Source organism: Oncorhynchus nerka, linkage group LG15 (genome assembly GCF_034236695.1).
Source record: "Oncorhynchus nerka isolate Pitt River linkage group LG15, Oner_Uvic_2.0, whole genome shotgun sequence".
Taxonomy (NCBI): Eukaryota; Metazoa; Chordata; class Actinopteri; order Salmoniformes; family Salmonidae; genus Oncorhynchus; species Oncorhynchus nerka.
In genome coordinates this window covers 59566555-59590423 of record NC_088410.1, presented here as the reverse complement: position 1 = coordinate 59590423, position 23869 = coordinate 59566555, and the positions used below count along the sequence as shown (strand labels likewise).

General features: G+C 41.5%; 1 protein-coding gene across 11 annotated transcripts in view; it reads left to right on the top strand.

The window, feature by feature from the left end:
• Positions 1-704: 704 nt before the first annotated feature.
• Positions 705-23869, top strand: part of celf4 (CUGBP, Elav-like family member 4) — a 122993-nt gene continuing 99828 nt past the window's right edge. For all 11 annotated transcript variants that reach the window (XM_065001765.1, XM_065001764.1, XM_065001763.1 and 8 more), the window contains exon 1: positions 705-1311. In XM_065001765.1, coding sequence (XP_064857837.1) covers positions 1074-1311 — 238 coding nt within the window. In that variant the 5' untranslated portion in view covers positions 705-1073. The remainder of the gene's footprint in view (positions 1312-23869) is intronic.

The window sequence follows — 23869 nt, the reverse complement described above, 5'->3', positions numbered from 1 at the left end:
GAAACATATTTTAGCCACCGATGTTGCCTTTTAAATCGGCTCGAAGATTTCAGCACCAGGCACTGTCCACCTACCCGCTATTCAAGCGTTCAAGCGCCTGTTATCGGTATTTAGGTGAATAATCTTCGAATGGTTCTACACCACTTTAATGGCCTTTCATTCCAAATCAAAATGGTTTTCAATCAATCGGTGTTGGTTGCCTATTGGGGTATATTTTGAAAGGAACATATGGTAGATACTGTATATATATGAGAGAGAAAGAGATAGAGAGAGCGAGAGAGTGAGAGAGAGTGTACGACTCTCGTTAGTCAACACCTCTTCAAAATAATTGGGGTGTGCGTCAGCTCATGCTTTTTACTAGATGTATATATATATATATATAATAGCATACTATTATTATTATTATTGTTATTATTATTATGCCTATTATTTCCCTGCAAACGTGGCGTGATTTACACTTGGTTGACTATTGCACAAAGAACCGTACAAATTCACTCTTTTCTTTATTTATAAACCCCCTTTCTCTTGGTGGAACGTACCAACGGGAAGGGGTAGAGAAAAGGCTGTGTAACAAAAACATCGAGTTATAGTGGTTCCCCTTCTTCCATACCTCCCCGCAGTCCTTGCAGCTCTTGAGCTGGCCCCGTTCGTTTAAACCGAGAACACCCATACCGACTTTTCAATGCAAAAAATAAAAGGGAACCCAGAAGCAGGGACTAGGGGAACGAAAGGTGTAAATAGAAAGCGAAAGCTCTTGGTCTCTCTCTCTCTCTATTCCTCTCATCTATTTTACTAAATGAATGAATGAATTATTAACTAGGACATAAATACAAGGAATCACGCCTCCGCCGGGACCAGCAGACAGCTCCATGTCTTTGATATTCGTTTTAGCCCAATGATACATATGTATACTTATCCATGTACATATTTGCCTTGGTAGGACTAGAAGTAGGACCAGCAAGGCTTTTTTGAATAACATTTTTGACCAATACTTCGGAAGCTTCTTACACAAGGCCACCAAGATTGCGCTGCTGCTGCCGCCGCTGTTACCACAACTCATTGCCGGTCCGAAGATGGCAACTTTAACGAACGGACAGGTGGATGGCACAAACGGGCTGGTGAACGGATTAAGCCACAGTCCAGCGGGCTGCGGGGGCACCATCCCTATGAAGGACCACGACGCTATCAAACTGTTCATCGGGCAGATACCACGCAACCTGGACGAGAAGGACCTCCGACCGCTCTTTGAGGAGTTCGGCAAGATCTACGAGCTCACCGTGCTCAAGGACCGCTTTACGGGCATGCACAAAGGTGGGTTGAGCCTACTACTCGGTCAAAGAGAGAGCGGGATTCCCATTCTCTTTTCTCCTCGGCTCCCGTCGCCGTTGCCTGTCACGAATGTCTGTCCATGGCTTGCAGTCTTGTTCCCCCTGGTTCGGGAGACAGGACTGACACGTATTGGACACGTGTGGTTGTTGCATAGTAATAGTTGGTATTTTTATAGTAGTCTTTTTGTGTCATTTACTATTTTAGTATACTCTCGACAGGTTTCATGTTATCGGAAAGGAATAGTCCATTGCTATAGTCTGGATTCCGTCATGATAATTGAGACATTTCAACTAACATATCCATGTATTAATGTTCTGAGTTATCCAGGCATACAGCGCTGGCACGAATCACGACAGCTAATATTATGTAACAATATTTTTTTTTAAAGTGCCGTTCTCTTGTATCTTTCGAAGTGTATGCTACTTGTTAAGAGTAACGAGTCACACATATAGTCATTGTGCATTCATTCACAAGTGCAGAATCACCCTGCTTCGATGTTAAAACATTTCTCGAATATACCCGTGGAGCCCGTGGCTTATTGCCCACGGCACCTTGCACTCTGTTGCGCGTGATGGCAAGTTTCCTGCAATAGGAAAGAGGGAGGGAGGGGAATTGCATGTGTGTGTGCGCGCGCGTGCGTGCGAGCTCGTGCGTGTGCGCGCGGGCTTCTGTAAGATTTTCTGAGCAAATGTGACCAATATTTGAGATTTTACATAATGCGTTCTACAGTATTCCCTACCTAAATCAATTATATGTGGTCCACCCGCCTACCTACCATATGTCATTGATGTTATGCTCTAGTCTAGTGCCTGGCATCATGGATGGAGATGTTTTGTGTTTCTGGAGACAGGTGTTTGAACAACCAGCTTATACATAGAGAGAGAACTGAAGGACTGTGCGTGTGTTAGTCACGCGTGCGGGCGCTCGCTCGCGTGTGCAAGTGTGAGATCGTATCCTACCTATTGATATGCTATACCCTTTGAGAGCTTGTCAACCCTTTCGTATTATGGTAATGATCAAGTTGTTGATCCAGAGTATTGATATTACAAAAAAACTATCAATAGATAACATGAACAATACATTCCATGTGGGTTGACAATTCTGGACATTACTGGACATTACAGTGAACAAAATCAGTAATCAGTAATCATCTGAAAATGAAAAAAGCACATATATAGTTCTTCGATTGAAGGGTTCAATTGATCTGGAACACCTGGAGGGCATTTTCAGACTCTATAGGCTCACTTCACATGGGGATGTTAAAGTACAAACAGAGCTAGTGTTTCAGCTTTCCAATCCTGGTAGTATCCCCCAATCCCCGACCACCCCCGATCCTCTGTTAACAACGTGGCATTTTGCATGATGATGAAATACAAATAAAGCAGGAAGGAGGGAGGAGGAGATTGCCGGGGAAGGGGGAACCAAAGAGAAGAGTGTGAAGGGTGAAGAGGAGAAGGAGGAGAGAGAGGAAGGGAGGATGGTATATATTTTATTAATAGCCCAGCTGTAGTAGCGATTCCCTGTCTAACGGTTAATCATGCGTGGCCCGTGAACTATGGGCGGCCACGCCGGGTGATTCTAGGAATTGTCTCCTCACAGCGATATATGGCCTGGCCTCACAGGCAGCCCCCCTTCATTAGTGAGCCCCCCTCCGCAGCACCGCTCTCATATTTTAACTAGCTGGAGGTGCTAGCCCTCTCACTGGCTAGCTGGTTGGCCAAGACGTTATATATACACACTCCTTCTCCCGGCCAGACCAATATCCCTACACCGCCCGCAAACAGGATGTTTTGTCGAATGTTGGGGGTTTGTTACTTTGAAGTTGCTGTCAGGTTATGTCTGAATGTGTTAACTTGAGTAAAGAATATTTTGGTAACCTTTTACTTACAGCTAACAGGTATAATGTGTGTTACTTGTTATAAGCCTTTATAATATGTTATTAGACTGCTTATAATATTTGACAGTGTCATAGATATGAAGGTGTTATAAAACCTGCCGTAAGGTGTCATGTCCAGTCATGACCTCATGTCAAGTAACCATTGTCTTGACAGAGGTAGCGGTTTGCATTTTGACTACCCCCTATACAGTCGGTGTCATAGCATGATTAACAACATGTCATTGTTTTCATCCTATTTTGGATACATCCACAAGCTGGCAAAACGTGTGAATGGCAACGTTTTCCAATTGTGGTACAAAATGTAGTCCAATAGATGTATATCAAACAAGGACAATATGATCTATAAACAACTTTAGGGTTGAAGAATGTTCTTGGCTTTTTATTGGTATTAAAACTGCAAGAAAAGTGAACAACACTAGGGTTTGAGAATATGTGCAGCCTTTTGCCACACTGTCAGAAAGAAATGTGTTGACTCAACTAAAAAAAAATCAAGGCAACCAGCTGCAAATACAATTTCTAGTTTGCTCAACAAAATAGCATTGAAGTTGGTTAAACTTAAAATATCAAGACATCCAGCTTCAATACGATTTATAGTGTGCCCATTTTTTGAGCATATTAACTGAACCAACATACATTCTTAAGTTGAATTCTATGTTCGCTCAACTTTCAATTTTACGTTGATTGAATATAATTCAACTTGTGTATTTCCCAGTGTGCCATGCCCTTTGATTGTTTTGTAGTTACCACCCATTAGTGTATTCTATAGTGACAGAAACATGGTTGTTGAATTTGCTGGAATTCAGTCCTGTAGTCTTCACTAAGTGAGTGTCTATCAAGTTCGCTGACGACACGACGATGGTAGGCCTGATCACCGGCGATGATGAGTCAGCCTACAGGGAGGAGTTCAGTGACTTGGCAGTGTGGTGCTGGAGCAGCAACCTCTCCCTCCACGTCATCAAGACCAAGGAGCTGATCGTGGACTACAGGAAACGGGGAGGTGAGCATCGATGGGGCGGCAGTGGAGCAGGTATACAGCTTCAAGTTCACTAAAGACTTCAAATGGTCCAGACACACACGCACAGTCGTGAAGAAGGTGCGACAGTCGCCTCTTCACCTTCAGGAGGTTGAAAAAGTTTGGCATGGGCCCTCAAATCCTGAAATGATCCTACAGCTGCACCATTGAAGCATCACTGCTTCGTATGGCAATAGCACCGCCCTCAATCGCATGGCGCTACAGAGAGTTGTGCAGACAGCCCAGTACATCACTGGGGCCGAGCTCCCTGCTATCCAGGACCTCTATATCAGGCGGTGTCAAAAGAAGGCCTGGAAAATCGTCAAATACACCAACCACCCAAACCATAGACTATTTTCTATGCTGCTGCATGGCAAGAGGTACCAGTTCATCAAGTCTGACACCAACAGGCTCTTGGACAGCTTCTATCCCCAAGCAATACGACTGATAAATAGCTAAGAAAATACCTACATGGACAGAGTTTCCCCTTGTATCTTTATTGACCTTTTATTTCAGTATTTTACATTGTCTCTATGCACAGTATTTTACATTGTCTCTATGCACAGTATTTTACATTGTCTCTATGCACAGTATTTTACATTGTCTCTATGCACAGTATTTTACATTGTCTCTATGCACAGTATTTTACATTGTCTCTATGCACAGTATTTTACATTGTCTCTATGCACACTCACAGGGCCCTACACATTCACACACACTGTCACTCCAACACAGACAAACACTCACACATAATATGCACATATGTTTATACGGACCCTACACACCCACACTCACATGCAAGCTGCTGCTATTTTGTTTATCTTATATCCTGTTGCCTAGCAGTGGTGGAAAAAGTACCCAATTGTCATACTTGAGTAAAAGTAAAGATACCTGTAAAAGAAAATGACTCAACTAAAAGTGAAAGTCACCCAGTAAGAATTCTTATATTAAGCAAACCAGACAGCACCCGTTTCCTGTTTTTTAAATGTACTTATGGATAGCCAGGGGCACACTCCAACACTGAGACATCCTTTACAAACAAAGCATTTGTGTTTAGCGAGTCTTCCAGATCAGAGGCAGTAGGGATGACCAGGGATGTTCTCTTGATAAGTAGATGAATTGTACCATTGTCCTGTCCTGCTAAGGATTCAAAATGTAACGAGTACTTTTGGGTGTCAGGGAAAATGTAAGGAGTAAATTATTTTCTTCAGGAATGTAGTGAAGTAAAAGTTGTCAAAAATATAAATGGTAAAGTAAAGTACAGATACCTAAAATAACTACTTAAGTACTACTTTAAAGTATTTTTACTTAAGTACTTTACACCACTGTTGCCTAGTCTCCCCTTACCCCTATACATATCTACCTCCATCGCTCCAGTATCCTTGCACATGTAAATATGGTATTGGAACGGACGTTTTACATTTCCTGTGTATAGTACTTTACTTATTTATACAATAAAGTATTTCATATTCTTATTTCTCGGGTGCTTTTTTCTAGTAATACATTGTTATTGATTATTGCTTTGTTGGGGTTTTGAGTTTGTACTACTAAGCTATATGGAATTGTTTGATATAAAAAATATATTTGATGAGAAAATATTTTTGTCCTTACTGCTATTAGTCCAATAACAGATTCACTACATGGAACAACAGATAGTGCCCCCCCAAAAAACAAAAGGAAGTTTTTTCTGAAGTGTTTGTTCTATGTCTGAGAGATAACAAAGATCAGGAAACATATATATATATATATATATTACATGTATTTAGTCTAAACAGGCACTAAACAGTCTAAGCCCTGTCTAAGCCACCAGGGGAGGGGGGGGGATCTACTAAGTTATATATAATTGTTATAAGAAGGCCATACCAAGGATAATTTTGCTAGTTTAATTTGAATTCTAAGACTCCTTGAAGTAACAAAAGAAAAGAAAAACGTTATTTTATTAAATAAATGATTTATCCTTACTGCTATTAGCCCGTACAAACACATTGAACAACAGACAGTCCTTACTGCTATTAGCCCATACAAACACATTGAACAACAGACAGTCCTTACTGCTATTAGCCCATACAAACACATTGAACAACAGACAGTACAAACAAACAACATTGAACAACAGACAGTCCTTACTGCTATTAGCCCATACAAACAACATTGAACAACAGACAGTCTTTACTGCTATTAGCCCATACAAACACATTGAACAACAGACAGTCCTTACTGCTATTAGCCCATACAAACACATTGAACAACAGACAGTCCTTACTGTCCTACAAACACATTGACAACAGACAGTGCTATTAGCCCATACAAACACATTGAACAACAGACAGTCCTTACTGCTATTAGCCCATACAAACACATTGAACAACAGACAGTCCTTACTGCTATTAGCCCATACAAACACATTGAACAACAGACAGTCCTTACTGCTATTAGCCCATACAAACACATTGAACAACAGACAGTCCTTACTGCTATTAGCCCATACAAACACATTGAACAACAAATAGTCCACAAAAAAAAACATATGAAGGAAGTTTGTTCTGAAGTGTCCATCCTACATCTGAGAGATTTTAGGAAGATCGGGACACATTTGATAGTTTTTTAATTAATTTTTTTACATGTATTTAACCGCTTGTTTTTGTCTCTAAAGAGTCCATATATACTCCATAAATTTTTTTAGACTGTCAACGGGCGACCTTCAGACGAGTCTTGTGAGGCCTGTGGGCATCCTAGAGCAAAACAGCTGACAGGTACGTGTATATTAGTGTATAGCCCAAACTGTTCGGACACTACACACAGAAGTTGGCAGATTGGCTGTACCGACTTCAGACGAGTCCCAAAATGCTTGCAGCGGTCGGAGAACATCATCGTGTTCGTGAGAGTCTCATATTTCCATAGAGGGGTCATAATAGTTTTGTAGGCCAAACCATTCAGATGCTACAGGCGATTTTGTGTGAAGACCGATTTTCAGGTTGTCTTATGCTCTGATTAACACAGTTCTACTGTAGCTCTGTCACCTTTCAGTGTTACATAGGCGGATGCATCCAATGCAAAAAAAAAAAAAGATATGTCTAGCTTAAACTGACACATTTTCATGGGGATTTTATAATTATGCAAATTAGATCTCCACAGGGGCGCAGACATCGACCTTAGGGGGGTTTTAACAAGTCAATTATTCCCCCCAAAAAAAAAGGGATTAAAATGATTGACTCCCCCAAAGATTCTTATAAATAAAGTAGTCAAAAGTTGAGTATCCACACCTTTACTACTTCTCCTTCCATATGCTCTATTCCTCTTTATTTTCCTGCTGTGAAGGGTTTCTCCCCTGTTTCACAACACTGCCCTTTATTTGACCTGATGGACAAACCATTGTTATTGAAAAAACTCTAAAATGAAATGATTTTGGCTGGTTTGGACATATGAAAATACCTTTAACAAAGATTAGTGTGATTTTGTGTGATTGTCCAATAAAGCTCTGTGTTAACAACTAACACCACCTAGAGATGCTATTAATATGCTATTACTAATGTTATAGTGACATGTTATAATAGTTAGATAGACAGCCTCCTACATTGCCCACAGCCTCCTACATTGCCCATACTCTACTATACCATTGTGACTCTAACCTGTCCTTAAAAAAAACGGAGAAAAAAAAGAAGTAAATGTAACAGTCGAACGCAACCTGGTAAATGTCTAATTTTTCAGGAGCCAAATGTCAGCAGATGCTGCTAAGTCGTACATGCACTCAATGATTTTGTCCCTTCTCTCATACTGTGTCACAACCTGGTCACGAGCTAGTATCACAGCAACGAAACCACTTTAAAAGCTCTATAAAGAAACTCTGAAAGTGCTGGACAAAAAAAATCAAACAGCTGTCTCCACTACAATATCATTAAGAAATACAACCTCCTGAGCTTTAAGAGCTTCTTATGCCGACACCACTCTGCTGTTTAAGATCACTCATGACATTGCCCCACCACCTCTTAAGCAGTTTGTTACCTATTGCAAGGACAATACCAGGACAACAAGAGCTTCAACCAGAGGAGTCTGCTCAACTCAGTTTAGGTCCACCAAATTTGACCAGACGTCTTTTTCAGTCAGAGCGTCTGGATTATGAACACCCTGCCAATCATTGTGAGAGAGTGCAGTACCTTTGCTAGTTTCAAGGCATAACCTGAAAAAGTGGCTAAAGGCAAACCAGTCATGTCATATATATATATATATATATATATATATATATATATATATATATATATATATATATATACATATATATGTGACCAACCAAGGCATATTTGTATTCCTAGTCATGTGAAATCCACAGATTAGGCCCAATTGAATGCATGTTGCATTTATATGTTTTGTTCAGTATAGATAGATAGAGAGAGATTTTAATAGTCTGTTATATTGTAGCATTGTATTGATGTATTCATGTTGTTTGTTTTCTGCCCAGCGACTACAGATGAAAATGAGCTAAATCTGGTGCAATGGCATGTTGTACATGCTCCCTGACAAATAAACAAATAAATAAATAAAATTGCCATAACCATCCCAATAATGACCCCATGTATCACTAGCAATCTAGTGTTTAAATTGCCGGCCCCTTGAAAGGGGGGGGGGGGTGGATAGAGGAGACTGAGGAAGGAAGGGAACGGGCACAGAGGTGACAACACTAGGCCTATATTCTCCCAATGATTTTATTTCTCTCCCCTCTGCGACTGGGCCGTACTAATAGAGGCCATTTATAACAGTCACCAGCTGCCGCCGTGCATGCTGAGAGGGACGCCGGCACAAAGACGGGCCACTTTCTCTCTTTTTTTGCAATGCAGCATGGGAGGGAGGGTGGAGATATGGAAGTACACTACCAACCAGGTGACTGCCAGAGACAGTCGCCCTCGTAATTCACCTTGGGTCAATGAGACGCTCCTAGCATGTATGACTGTCAAGTGTCAACAATGCATGTGTCCTTTATCATCAGATGTTTTGGTGTAATAACAGTATAATGCATATGTAGTAACAGAGTAATTGCATGTATTGTTAAAGATCAACGAAAATGTCCTCTCTTGTCAGAGTTGCCTTCGGAAGCTCTGCTTTGGGGTTTTCCTAGGAGTCCTTTGAAAGTGAGAGAAGCACCAGGAATAGGTACATTGATATCTGCGGGTGTTTTTTTGACCAATTCAATTGAAAGGCGGACAGAGATGCTCCCGTTGGGCTTCTGCACTCACCTTATTTTGTCCTAGATACTGGGCAGGCTGGCTGGCAGGTGGTGTAGATAAATTATCACGGGTGATTAATCCTATCTAAAAAAAAATATGCCTTTCAAGATCCCCTATGATCCCCAAATGTCGCCAATAAAAGTAGACATGTCACAAACATCTATATGTAAACATTACTAAAACATACAGCCAAAAACCAAATCGAAATGAAGTATGTTTTGAAGTGTATGAGAGATATAAGAAGGCAAAAAAAATGCCTTATTCACTTCCATTCATTCACTTCCATCGTGTTCGTGTCGAGTCTCCGCTTTCCATATTCGTTTCCAGATCAAACTATTAGGACGGTTTTCGCGAGAAGACCGGGATTTTCGGGATGTCTCCTGATCGCCTGATCTGACAAACACCACTGTAGCTCTGCCACCTTCCACCACAGACACGGAAGGACAACATCGGGCAGATGCGGTGGATTGCGAAACAGCCCAAGCAAAAACAACAGATATATCTAGTTTAAACAGACAGATTAAGGGGATTGTTTCATTATGCTAATTCAATTTAGGCGCAGCGTTGACTTTAGGGGGTTAAGAGAGGACAGTTAACCTGCTGTAACTTAATTGTGGATGGAGCGAGTGGTACACTGTACAGAGTGTCGATTGGCAGTTTGATCTGGGTCTGGGAAACAGCCCCTGGTAGCGTAGTTCTAGACCTGTTGGTCCACATAGGGACCCTTCTTCTTAGAGAAGCAATGGAAATCCTCATGAAATATTTAAAAAATCTCTTCTTTCATGAAGAATTCATCAAATCTGGATACTGACTGCTTTGAAAACTAGCTGAAACTGGGAACATCGTCAATGGACTGCAGTATCGTAAATGTAATACCCTGTGGCACTCGGGGAAGGTGTTACAGGTTGCCGCATTGGAAGTTCCTCCTGACAGGCAGCGAGGCGCTGAAACCAATGTAGCCTTTCAACAAGGAAAAGGAAAGAGAGACAGACAGAGAGACAGACAGAGAGAGAGACAGACAGAGAGAGAGATAGAAAGAGAGAGAGACAGAGAGAGAGAGAGCAAGACAGAGGCGGGGGGGTGTTTTTCTACCGGGCTGCGTTAATGCACCAAGCGTTTTGGCCGCAGGATTTCACTCTTGTTGCATCATCCCCTCTGTGGGCTGTTTTTTCTCCTCACGTCGTTGGTTTGGGGTGTGTGTGTACCCCTCCTTCCCTCTCTCATTCCCTGCCCAGAATTCTCCACTCAGCTCCGTTCGGAATGCACACTCAGGCACCACATCGTGCCCTGTTTCTATGACGACGTGCAGCGATCGATGTTGAGTGTTTTGTTGGGGAAAAGGGGCAACATGTGTCACCGAACGAGGCCGCGTGTCGCCAAAATCCTCCCACCAGCTCAACCGCCCCACGCACACCTCTTGGTGTCTAAAAACATCCGAGCCTCAAGACGAAAAATAGGGAGGAGAACGTGAGACGTGCCTAATTTGCCTAATCCGTCAGTGGGGACAGTTGTCAAGGTGCCTCGGATGCTGTTGTCCATTATGATTGTCCGGGATCATTAGCCCAGAGAGCTAGTTACTTACAGTGAGCTATGGTCATGTAGGGAGGAGAGGAATGGGGGAGGGAGAAGGGAAATGGTGAGGGGATCAAAGACTAGATGATTAGCATGCTAACTGCAGGTCGGGAGTTATGATTGCTGTCAGGGGGGAAGAGACCTCTTGCTATTGTGACCTCCTCATTGGACTCATTAAAGCCTGTGACCTTTATCATCATGAAGGAATGGGGACGTTCTGGCAGAGGACGCAGTCTCATATTAGTTTAGGAGATTGACATACAGGTATATGGAAGTGTCAGTAAAACACAGGAAGTGGCACTTTGCGCACACACGTCACACACACACACCACATAGCTAATAACATGGGGGGAAATGTGAAAGCAGAAAAGAAATTGTTTGACTGATGGTGCAGTAAGAACAGATTCTCATCATACAGGATGTCTCTTGCTTTTACATGTATCCTCATTCCTGTCAAATTACTTTTGGTGGAACCGTTGTCATAACATGATTTAACACCGTAACAACACCGTAACAAATGTTGTAACCGGGTCATAACATGTTGTAACCGAGTCATAACATGTTGTAACCGAGTCATAACATGTTGTAACCGAGTCATAACATGTTGTAACCGAGTCATAACGTGTAGTAACCGAGTCATAACATGTTGTAACCGAGTCATAACATGTTGTACCCGAGTCATAACGTGTAGTAACCAAGTCATAACATGTTGTAACCGAGTCATAACGTGTTTTACCCGAGTCATAACGTGTTGTAACCGAGTCATAACGTGTTTTACCCGAGTCATAACGTGTTGTAACCGAGTCATAATGTGTTGTAACCGAGTCATAACGTGTTTTACCTGAGTCATAACGTGTTGTAACCGAGTCATAACATGTTGTAACCGAGTCATAACATGTTGTAACCGAGTCATAACATGTTGTACCCGAGTCATAACATGTTGTACCCGAGTCATAACGTGTTTTACCCGAGTCATAACGTGTTGTAACCGTGTTTTAGTCATAACGTGTTGTAACCGAGTCATAACATGTTGTACCCATAACATCATCAACGTTGTTACCATGTTTTTACCCGTGTTGTAGTCATAACATGTTGTAACCGAGTCATAACATGTTGTAACCATAACATGTTGTACCGAGTCATAACATGTTGTACCCGAGTCATAACGTGTTTTACCCGAGTCATAACGTGTTGTAACCGAGTCATAACGTGTTTTACCCGAGTCATAACATGTTGTAACCGAGTCATAACGTGTTTTACCCGAGTCATAACATGTTGTAACCGAGTCATAACGTGTTGTAACCGAGTCATAACATGTTATAACCGAGTCATAACACGTTGTAACCGAGTCATAACACGTTGTAACCGAGTCCTAACACGTTGTAACCGAGTCATAACACGTTGTAACCGAGTCATAACATGTTGTAACCGAGTCATAACGTGTTGTAACCGAAGTCATAACACGTTGTAACCATAACACGAGTCATAACACGTTGTAACCAAGTCATAACATGTTGTAACCGAGTCATAACGTGTTGTAACCGAGTCATAACACGTTGTAACCGAGTCATAACACGTTGTTGTAACCGAGTCATAACGTGTTGTAACCGAGTCATAACGTGTTGTAACCGAGTCATAACACGTTGTAACCGAGTCATCATAACACGTTGTAACCGTTGTAACCGAGTCATAGTCATAACACGTTGTAACCGAGTCATAACACGTTGTAACCGAGTCATAACACGTTGTAACCGAGTCATAACATGTTGTAACCGAGTCATAACATGTTGTAACCGAGTCATAACATGTTGTAACCCGAGTCATAACATGTTGTACCCGAAGTCATAACATGTGTTTTACCGTTGTAACCGAGTCATAACGTGTTGTAACCGAGTCATAACATGTTGTAACCGAGTCATAACATGTTGTACCCATAACACGAGTCATAACGTGTTTAACATGTTGTACCCATAACATGTTGTAGTCATAACATGTTGTAACCGAGTCATAACATGTTGTACCCGAGTCATAACATGTTGTACCCGAGTCATAACGTGTTTTACCCGAGTCATAACGTGTTGTAACCGAGTCATAACGTGTTTTACCCGAGTCATAACATGTTGTAACCGAGTCATAACGTGTTTTAGTCATAACGTGTTTTACCCGAGTCATAACATGTTGTAACCGAGTCATAACGTGTTGTAACCGAGTCATAACATGTTATAACCGAGTCATAACATGTTGTAACCGAGTCATAACACGTTTTAACCGAGTCCTAACATGTTGTAACCGAGTCATAACACGTTGTAACCGAGTCATAACATGTTGTAACCGAGTCATAACGTGTTGTAACCGAGTCATAACATGTTGTAACCGAGTCATAACACGTTGTAACCGAGTCATAACATGTTGTAACCGAGTCATAACATGTTATAACCGTAACATGTTGTAACCGAGTCATAAACGAGTCATAACACGTTGTAACCGAGTCATAACACGTTGTAACCGAGTCATAACGTGTTGTAACCGAGTCATAACGTGTTGTAACCGAGTCATAACACGTTGTAACCGAGTCATAACACGTTGTAACCGAGTCATAACACGTTGTAACCGAGTCCTAACACGTTGTAACCGAGTCATAACACGTTGTAACCGAGTCATAACACGTTGTAACCGAGTCATAACGTGTTGTAACCGAGTCATAACACGTTGTAACCGAGTCATAACACGTTGTAACCGAGTCATAACATGTTGTAACCGAGTCATAACATGTTGTAACCGAGTCATAACGTGTAGTAACCGAGTCATAACATGTTGTAACCGAGTCATAACATGTTGTACCCGAGTCATAACGTGTAGTAACCAAGTCATAACATGTTGTAACCGAGTCATAACGTGTTTTACCCGAGTCATAACGTGTTGTAACCGAGTCATAACGTGTTTTACCCGAGTCATAACGTGTTGTAACCGAGTCATAATGTGTTGTAACCGAGTCATAACGTGTTTTACCTGAGTCATAACGTGTTGTAACCGAGTCATAACATGTTTTACCCGAGTCATAACATGTTGTTACCGAGTCATAACGTGTTTTACCCCGAGTCATAACGTGTTGTAACCGAGTCATAACGTGTTTTACCCGAGTCATAACGTGTTGTAACCGAGTCATAACGTGTTGTAACCGAGTCATAACATGTTGTAACCGAGTCATAACATGTTGTAACCGAGTCATAACATGTTGTACCCGAGTCATAACATGTTGTACCCGAGTCATAACGTGTTTTACCCGAGTCATAACGTGTTGTAACCGAGTCATAACGTGTTGTACCCGAGTCATAACATGTTGTACCCGAGTCATAACGTGTTTTACCCGAGTCATAACATGTTGTAACCGAGTCATAACATGTTGTACCCGAGTCATAACATGTTGTACCCGAGTCATAACGTGTTTTACCCGAGTCATAACGTGTTGTAACCGAGTCATAACGTGTTTTACCCGAGTCATAACATGTTGTAACCGAGTCATAACGTGTTGTAACCGAGTCATAACATGTTATAACCGAGTCATAACACGTTGTAACCGAGTCATAACACGTTGTAACCGAGTCCTAACACGTTGTAACCGAGTCATAACACGTTGTAACCGAGTCATAACATGTTGTAACCGAGTCATAACGTGTTGTAACCGAGTCATAACACGTTGTAACCGAGTCATAACACGTTGTAACCGAGTCATAACATGTTGTAACCGAGTCATAACGTGTTGTAACCGAGTCATAACACGTTGTAACCGAGTCATAACACGTTGTAACCGAGTCATAACGTGTTGTAACCGAGTCATAACGTGTTGTAACCGAGTCATAACACGTTGTAACCGAGTCATAACACGTTGTAACCGAGTCATAACACGTTGTAACCGAGTCCTAACACGTTGTAACCGAGTCATAACACGTTGTAACCGAGTCATAACACGTTGTAACCGAGTCATAACGTGTTGTAACCGAGTCATAACACGTTGTAACCGAGTCATAACACGTTGTAACCGAGTCATAACGTGTTGTAACCGAGTCATAACACGTTGTAACCGAGTCATAACACGTTGTAACCGAGTCATAACACGTTGTAACCGAGTCATAACGTGTTGTAACCGAGTCATAACACGTTGTAACCGAGTCATAACACGTTGTAACCGAGTCATAACGTGTTGTAACCGAGTCATAACACGTTGTAACCAAGTCATAACATGTTGTAACCGAGTCATAACACGTTGTAACCGAGTCCTAACACGTTGTAACCGAGTCATAACACGTTGTAACCGAGTCATAACACGCTGTAACCGAGTCATAACATGTTGTAACCGAGTCATAACATGTTGTAACCGAGTCATAACATGTTGTAACCGGGTCATAACATGTTGTAACCGAGTCATAACATGTTGTAACCGAGTAATAACATCTTGCGTTTTGTTAGTGTTAATCTGTCACTGCAAATGTTGAGTCTTCTAATGTTAAGGGTGCTTGATTGACAACTGAATTTTCAATATGACATTAATGTGACAAAATGTGGTCTACTCCGCTCTTATTAGGATGTCGTTAATTTATCCACACAGTAAGGCCCAGGGGATTATTGCTACGCTGACCTGGAGGGAAGGGACTCATCCCTTAGGTCAGAGGAGCTGCTGACCTCAGCAATCTTAGGGGAGCTAAATGTACAGAGGGGAAGCATAGAAAGATTGCACATGGAACGGGGATACTGCTTGTCAGACTTCAATGAGAATGGCAGATCTATAACACACATTTCTATCTGAAATCACTTGGGTCGTACACACAACTACATAAAATACCTCTTGTACTATTTGCTTACAGGCTTTGTTGAGTAATCTCAAAAGGACATTCAAGCAACTGTTGTATATAAGAATAGTGTGCGTCAATATTCCAGGGGCCGCATTTGTCAATATTGCGTCGAAACTATTCTAAAATACTACTTAGGAACGTAATTTAGAATGTTTTGTATTCATAGTGGGATTTATCAAACAATCCTACGATCATCATACGCACACTGCTAGGAGATCACCATTGATAAATATAAATTGTTCTCAGCCTCAGGGCTTGTGCACAACCTTGGGTATTTGCATTTCAAAATCGTCCCTCTAATAAAGCCTGTGGGTAAAATACAATGCCGTACCATGAAATACAGTGGCGTACCCAAGAAGAGCTAAACAAACAAATGACACAATTCAAAGACTGAAATAGAGTTGCTCGTGTCAGAGATTGAATATAACAAAAAGGTGTTATATGTCTCGCTCAGTTATGCCTTGACCAGTCAAAATAAAATCAAAGCTTCAAAAGAGAGGACCATTAGGACGTATCAAGTTTATTTAGCAACGGCAAATATACTTCAAATATACTTCAAACGAGTAGACAACACTCCCCAATGGGGCGGCAGGGTAGCCTAGTGGTTAGAGCATTGGACTAGTAACCGAAAGGTTGCAAGTTCAAATCCCCGAGCTGACAAGGTACAAAATCTGTCGTTCTGCCCTGAACAGGCAGTTAACCCACTGTTCCTAAGCCGTTGTTGAAAATAAGAATTTGTTCTTAACTGACTTGCCTAGTTAAATAAAGGTAAAAAAAATAAAATAAAACAAATAAATAAATAAATAAGCCATCCATCCTCAACAGCTCCCGTCTCTTGTTTGCATAGGCCAACATTGCTGTTCTGCAGAGTGAACGATTTGTGCGTTCCACCTTGGCCACCACATTCAGCAGTGTCTTTTGCACCACATGACCTATCACCTCCACATAAATGAAGTGGGTGGAAGCCTTCTCTGTTCACGTAGTTGAACTCGTTTTGGGATGGCGCTTTTACGGCGATGTGGGTGTCATCTATTGCTCTGATCGTATTTGAGAACCATGATGGAAAAGAAACCCCTCTCGACTTCAACCTGTTGTGCGATGGTGTATGGAAAATGTATGCAACCGTTCGTTTTGGTGATGATTGCATCCAAACCATGGGCTCATCGAGGTCTATGAGATTTTGATCTGTAAGCTCCCTCTGAAAAGAGCCCATTGCCCGAAAACCTGAGGCCGGAGAGCACTTGGAAATGCACCGGAATGGCATGTGTTTGCCTTTCTAAAGTAGGTCTTAAATCCTAGCAAAAATCCTAGATGATAGTTTCACAAAATCTATCTGATGAGCCAATCTGTACATTCTGCAAAAAAAAGTCACACCTGTCTCTAAAAACACACTCTCTGCGAAATGCAGCTTGTGCCAAATCTTCCAACCGATCAGGATTAGCCATCTCTCATTCAATTTCCCATTATCTCAGTTTTATAGTATTTGAACAATGGTTTAATGTTCACATATGCCTCTAATTTAACAAATTACTGCACTTTATATGGATTTTTGTTGTAAAAAAATGCTCTGAAGTGGTCAAATTATATAATATAGCCTGTCAAGATATGTTGCATGAATTCACAATGGAATTACAATGAAATTGAAAAATGATTGAATTATTACTCTCGTCATTTCACAAATGGTCAACATATATTTTCACCATTCACTCGGCCATGCTTGACAAGCAGTTCCCTTATTCCACCACTTGGCACTGTGCGTACGCATGGTCATGGCTGTGCGTCAATCTACGCACATTCTCAAGTAAACGTTCATATTGATAAATCTCACACATTGCATGGACATGATCCCACGCAAGGTGTAGGCACAGATTTGTGCCTCTACACATGATCGATAAATGAGGCCCCTGAGGTTTTATAGTGGTGCAATGCAAGCATGCGTGTTCGCCCTGTACAGCCTAGCCTGACCCAAGCAGCCAGTCAAGAAAGACCAGCACCTCCAACCCTTCTGACAGTACTGGACTACACCTTTTTTGGAACAACTATACTTTGTATGACTATTTTTAGCCAACAAACAACTACTCTTAACCAGATAGCACACATGCATCAGATTTACATAGGCACAACGTTGAGACGACAGGAAATTCACAATGTACTTACATTGCCGAGACATAGCATGGGGATCTTTTCCTTCAGACAAAGATACTATTGTAGCGAACAACGCTAGGCTCCCTTCAAACCACGGGCCTTCAGCCTAGTTCAAGATGGTAAATGCTAAGGGGGACGCTTCGGGTGACATCACCCCATTGACTACCAATTGAAGATGGCACATGTGGGTTGGACACGCCTCTATACACACCCATACCCGCAGCCTTAAAGGCCTTTTGCTCAATAGGAAATCGTCAGCACAATACGGTTTAAAAATGCAGGGTCAAACTAATTTAAAAAAATGTATATATATAATATTTCCCTGAAAGATTTATGTTAACTGTATACACAATCCTAAATGTGAAGCACAAAGCTATGCCTAACTTGGTCAGCCTTTAAACTTTCATCAGCTTAACCTGTTGTTTACCCTAAAAGAGGCTTAATAAATAAAATGCCAGAAGTACAACATCCTCCTTCCTCATATTAAGATGTTGTTTTTATGTTTTTTTGCTATTGCCATGTTATTGCTATGGCGATTTTAAGTGCCTGAAAGCGTACTCTAGCACTGTTTTGACAAGGGCTCCTTAGAGGGTTAAATAGTTACCGTTTTCAAGGCAATTGCATCATGGAAGTGTTATTGTGGTCCATGTTCAATGTTTAAAGAGGCTGACGCTTTGGTTCTGTTCGATCCATCTGCTTGTTCCCCTGAGGTTTCAGATAAAGCCTCTGTTCCGGAGTGAGAGAATGCAATACTTTCAAAATATGGGAAACTTTCTGTTGTTTATACAGCTTTTATTAATACATTTCATTTTTGGGGGTTGTTGTGTAGTCACCCCTCTTTATTCGATTTTACAGCGATATTGCCCTCAGAAAATCCTAATCCTCACATTCTGCTATTGCTCCCTGTGAACAGTGTGCGTGCGTGCATTTGTTTGTGTGGTTTCCATTCAGGAATCAAACCATAAACTCCGGTGAGGTAAGCACCGTTCTCCAACCAACTGAGCCAACGAAAACAACCACAATTCTCACCCATCCCCAACTTTATCCTACAGGACCAGTTAGAGGGTTAGTGAGGATAAAGCCTTGCAACATTCTGGCTCGGGTTTATATTCCATTGTAGGTCTGATGCACACATCTACTGACATTTAGAAGTTCAACTTCTTAGAGATCAATGGAACATGTAGGTCAGGCTGAGAACAGGAGCGAATTCAACACAGGACTCAAAAGGTCTCCTGAATGAGAATGATCTCCATATTGTGGTGCTGCATGCTTTGTACCATAATGATAGTGAATTACAATCCTCTCTATTGTTTGTTCATAATGCAGGCAATCTCTCTGCCATTCATTGCCATACCGCACATCTATACTGTGTAGGTGTAATTACAGGGTACACATCCATGCTATATAATTATAGAGGAAGGTACACGTTCCTTTGTCTATAGGTCCAGTGATTATATAGCCCTGTACTATAGTGCTTGTTGCTAATAACAATAAAGTGGTTATTAGCAGACTGTGTGTGTGTTCAGCCATTAGGCCTTTATTTCTAATGCTGTAGTGTGTGCGGGTGTGTGTGTGTGTGTGTGTGTGTGTGTGTGTGTGTGTGTGTGTGTGTGTGTGTGTACATGTGAGTGTGTGTGTGAGATTTGCCTCCATGCTGTCTTGAGGTTTAGGTGGCCGAATGGAATCACATGGCAGGAATGGGAATAGTAAATCAGGTTACTCGCATCCAGAAGAGAGCCAAGAGGGCTTGAAACATGTACTCTAGTCAGACAAAGACATGACGGCATTAAGCCTAATATCACAATTGTTCACTGTCTTATGCTTTTGTCATTTCATATACAGTTCTACCTTTTTTTTTAAAATTTTTATCATAGTATATTTATTGTTTGGAATAACAGATATCATAGCACTTCAAAGATTCCTGGGAACATGAAATGGTGGAGATTTGTTTTTCTTTTTTCTTCTTCATAAATCAGGATAACCCTCGTGAGATGTTTTCGCGGGAACCTGTGGGATTCATCACACCATATCCAATAAAAGCAATATTAGGACAACAGAAAATCCATCAAATGAAAGTTAATAAAAGCAGCCATTAAATGAGGATACATTAGTTCCATATCGTGAATAGTGAGCAAGCCAAGGATCTTATAAGCATGGGTGACAAGTTGCACAGGTATAAATCAAAATAGATCAAAAGCTTTTAGTGGATACGAAAAAGATCTGGTTAAGATCAATATTGAAACAAGGCCCATAGGAGTAGCTACTGTTGATCCCAGAACTGCTGTTGATCTGCTGTTGATCCTAGATCTGCTGTTGATTTATTGTTGATTCTAGAACTGCTGTTGATTTGCTGTTGATTGTAGAACTGCTGTTGGTATGCTGTTGATCCTAGAACTGCTGTTGATTTGCTGTTGATCCTTGAACTGCTGTTGATCTGCTGTTGATCGTAGAACTGCTGTTGATCTGCTGTTGATCCTAGAACTATTAGCTACAGAACTATGTAACTCACTGCAGTTGATTCTAAAACTAGCTACAGTGTAACTATGTTGTTGGTCCTAGAGCTAGCTACAGTGTAACTATGTTGTTGGTCCTAGAGCTAACTACAGTGTAACTATGTTGTTGGTCCTAGAGCTAACTACAGTGTAACTATGTTGTTGGTCCTATAGCTAGCTACAGTGTAACTATGTTGTTGGTCCTAGAGCTAGCTACAGTGTAACTATGTTGTTGGTCCTAGAGCTATATACAGTGTACCTCTATGCTGTTGATTCTGGAACTATAGCCAGTGTTACTTTCCATTGTTGATTCTATAACAATTCTTTATGTTTTTTTACATGTTTTATTCTCACATACACCGGAAAGGTATAGTGAAATGTGCTGTTTTACACTGTCAGCTATAGTAGTACGGCGCCCCTGGAGAAAATCTGTTTAAGTGCCTTGCTCAAGGGCACATGAACAGATATTTCACCTTCACACATATTCGAACCAGTGACCTTTTGGTTACTGGTCAACTCCCTATATGCTGTTGATCCAAAAGTCTAAAGAGGTAAAACGTGTCATTATGTGAGGTCAGATATGCATTTAGCTCTCTGGATGAACTTGTAATACCTGTAAAAGGGAGTTGGGAGGGGGGTTAAGGCTTTTGGAAATATCTCCTTAATTATTAAAGACAAAGTCTGATTCAGAAAATGGAAAAAGGACTATGAATAAGTCATGGGGAAGTTTCCGAGTGTTCGGGGGCAGTTTTGAGGGGGGTGTACGAGATGTTACTACTAAGATTAAGTCTCAACCAAACTTACGATGAACCAAATGCTAACTTGTGATGTGCATTTGTAAGGGGCAGGGGGAGAAAAACATAAAGACTGAAATAAAGAGAGTGCGTGAAGAAAGTGATAAGATGAAGTAGGGTAAGGCAGAGAGAGAGAGAGGCAGAGAGTCAAAGGCAGAGATCGAGTGAGGCAGAGAGAGAGTAAGGCAGAGAGAGGGGAAGAGAGAGAGTCAGAGAGACAGAGGCAGAGATAGAGTGAGGCAGATAGAGGGGAAGACAGGGGCAGAGGCAGAGATAGAGAGACAGAGAGAGTAAGGCAGAGAGGCAGAGATAGAGACAAAGGCAGAGAGAGAGAGGCAGAGCGAGAGAGGCAGCGAGCGAGGCAGAGAGAAAGGCAGAGCGAGAGGCAGAGCGACAGAGGCAGAGAGAGAGGCAGAGATAGAGTGAGGCAGGAGAGAGAGTAAATCAGAGAGAGAGGGGCAGAGAGAGAGGCAGAGAGGCAGAGAGAGAGAGGGAGAGAGTGAGAGAGAGAGGCAGAGAGACAGAGATTGAGAGAGTGAGAGTGGGGCAGATAGAGAACGAGGGACTCCCAGAGACAGATGTCCCACTCCCTGCAGATTGATGGCTCCTGGCTCCATTCCATGCTAGGCTCTGACCCCTCTGTCCTTTGTTGTAATTTATAGGTTGCGTTTTGTGAGATTTAAGCACTAGTCTGTGGCCATCATGGCCCTGGAAAGAAAATGACCTTCCTGCAATAGCAGCAGAATTAGGCCTCGCCGCTTAAAAGCCACCCCCAGGGGTGAATAAGTGAGCGCTTTCCGATGTAGGCAGACATTTTTGACAACGTGTTAATGTTGTCGTTGTTGTGCCTATATAAGTGACTGCTTTTTTTCACTGCTACACTTTATGTGAACTCTTATCAGTTATTAATATTGTCTGCGTTTTAAAGAAGGAAGTGGATATTTGACTGGCATATATTTTTTTAGTTTATACACAGTGGTGTAAATAAATTAAGGTTAGGGTTAAGGTTAGGTTTAGGAACACGGGGTGGGTTGAGGTTAAGGTAATGTATAGTTTCAGAGAGGTTAACTTAAGTGTTAGGGTACGGGAAAGGCATAAAATGGAACATTGGGTTTGCATACTGCCGTCGACCACCATATATTTTCTGCAGGTTCACTTCCTTTTTAAAAATGTGGATTTCAGTTGTCGAGGCAATGGGATGTGTATGAAACACTAGGAACACCTTCCTAATATTGAATTGCATCCCCCTGTTGAAAAATAGATTTGATCTTTTTTCTCAATGAGACTAATCTGGATAATAAAGGTACAAAAAATAAATAAAAATACACGCATAAAGATGTTGAGCGTGAAAAACCCAGCAACGTTGCAGTTCTTTGAACAGGGTATGGCAGCTACTACCATACCCCGTTCAAAGGCACTTAATTATTTTGTCTTGCCCATTCTCCCTCTGAATGGCATACATTCACAATCCATGTCTCAAATGTCTCAAGGCTTAAAAATCCTTCTTTAACCTGTTTCCTACCCTCATCTACACTGATGGAAGTGGTTTCAACAAGTGACATCAGTAAGGGATCATAGCTTTCAGCTGGATTCAGCTGGTCAGTCTATGTCAGAGCAGGTGCTCATGATGTTTTGTATACTTTGTGTATAGTGTAGTTCAAAATATATACATGATATGTGTACATGAATTAACACATCAATACCACAAATGTCACATGATATATCAATATTACGATTTGTGGCCTCTGCCTTAGTATAGATCTGTCTGTAAGCATATGGCTTTGTGTGTGTGTGTGTGTGTGTGTGTGTGTGTGTGTGTGTGTGTGTGTGTGTGTGTGTGTGTGTGTGTGTGTGTGTGTGTGTGTGTGTGTGTGTGTGTGTGTGTGTGTATGAGTGTGTCGGTGTCGGTGTCGGTGTGTGTGTGTGTGTGTGTGTGTGTGTGTGTCTAGCATTTGTGTGAGTGTGTGTCTATTGCAATCAAAAACTTGGCTCAGTGGCTCGTGAGCTCAGCTGGCTCTCTGCTTGGCCATTCAGAGCATAACCCCATGAACAAATCAGTCTGGAAATTATTTGGACAGAAATCCTTCAGCAAATGATTACAGATTTGCAATTGAATGACTTCTAAGGTCTCTCCCTAGGCCTACGTATAGGTTCCCTACGAGTCAGAGCCTAGATTTTTTTTTATCACTACAGAGGATGGGAATCTTATCCAAACCCATCCCGGTCCCCTGACACAGTCCTACCAGCTCTCACAGTCTCACAGCAGAATTAGACATTCATCCATGTTTCTCAGTGTTTAAGGTTAAGTTTAGGCATTAACTCCAAATGGTTAAGGTTAGAGTTAAGTTCAGGCATTATCTCCAAATTCTCAAGGTTAGGCATTCATTCCAATTGGTTAAGTTAGGGATAGGCATTCCGTCAACAGGACAGTTGTAAATCACGGTCGCGATTTTAGAGAAACAACTAATTTCGGTACATATAAGTGTCTTATATCGGCTGAAGGCTTAAATTCTTGTTAATATAACTGCACTGTCCAACTTACAGTAGCTATTACTGAGA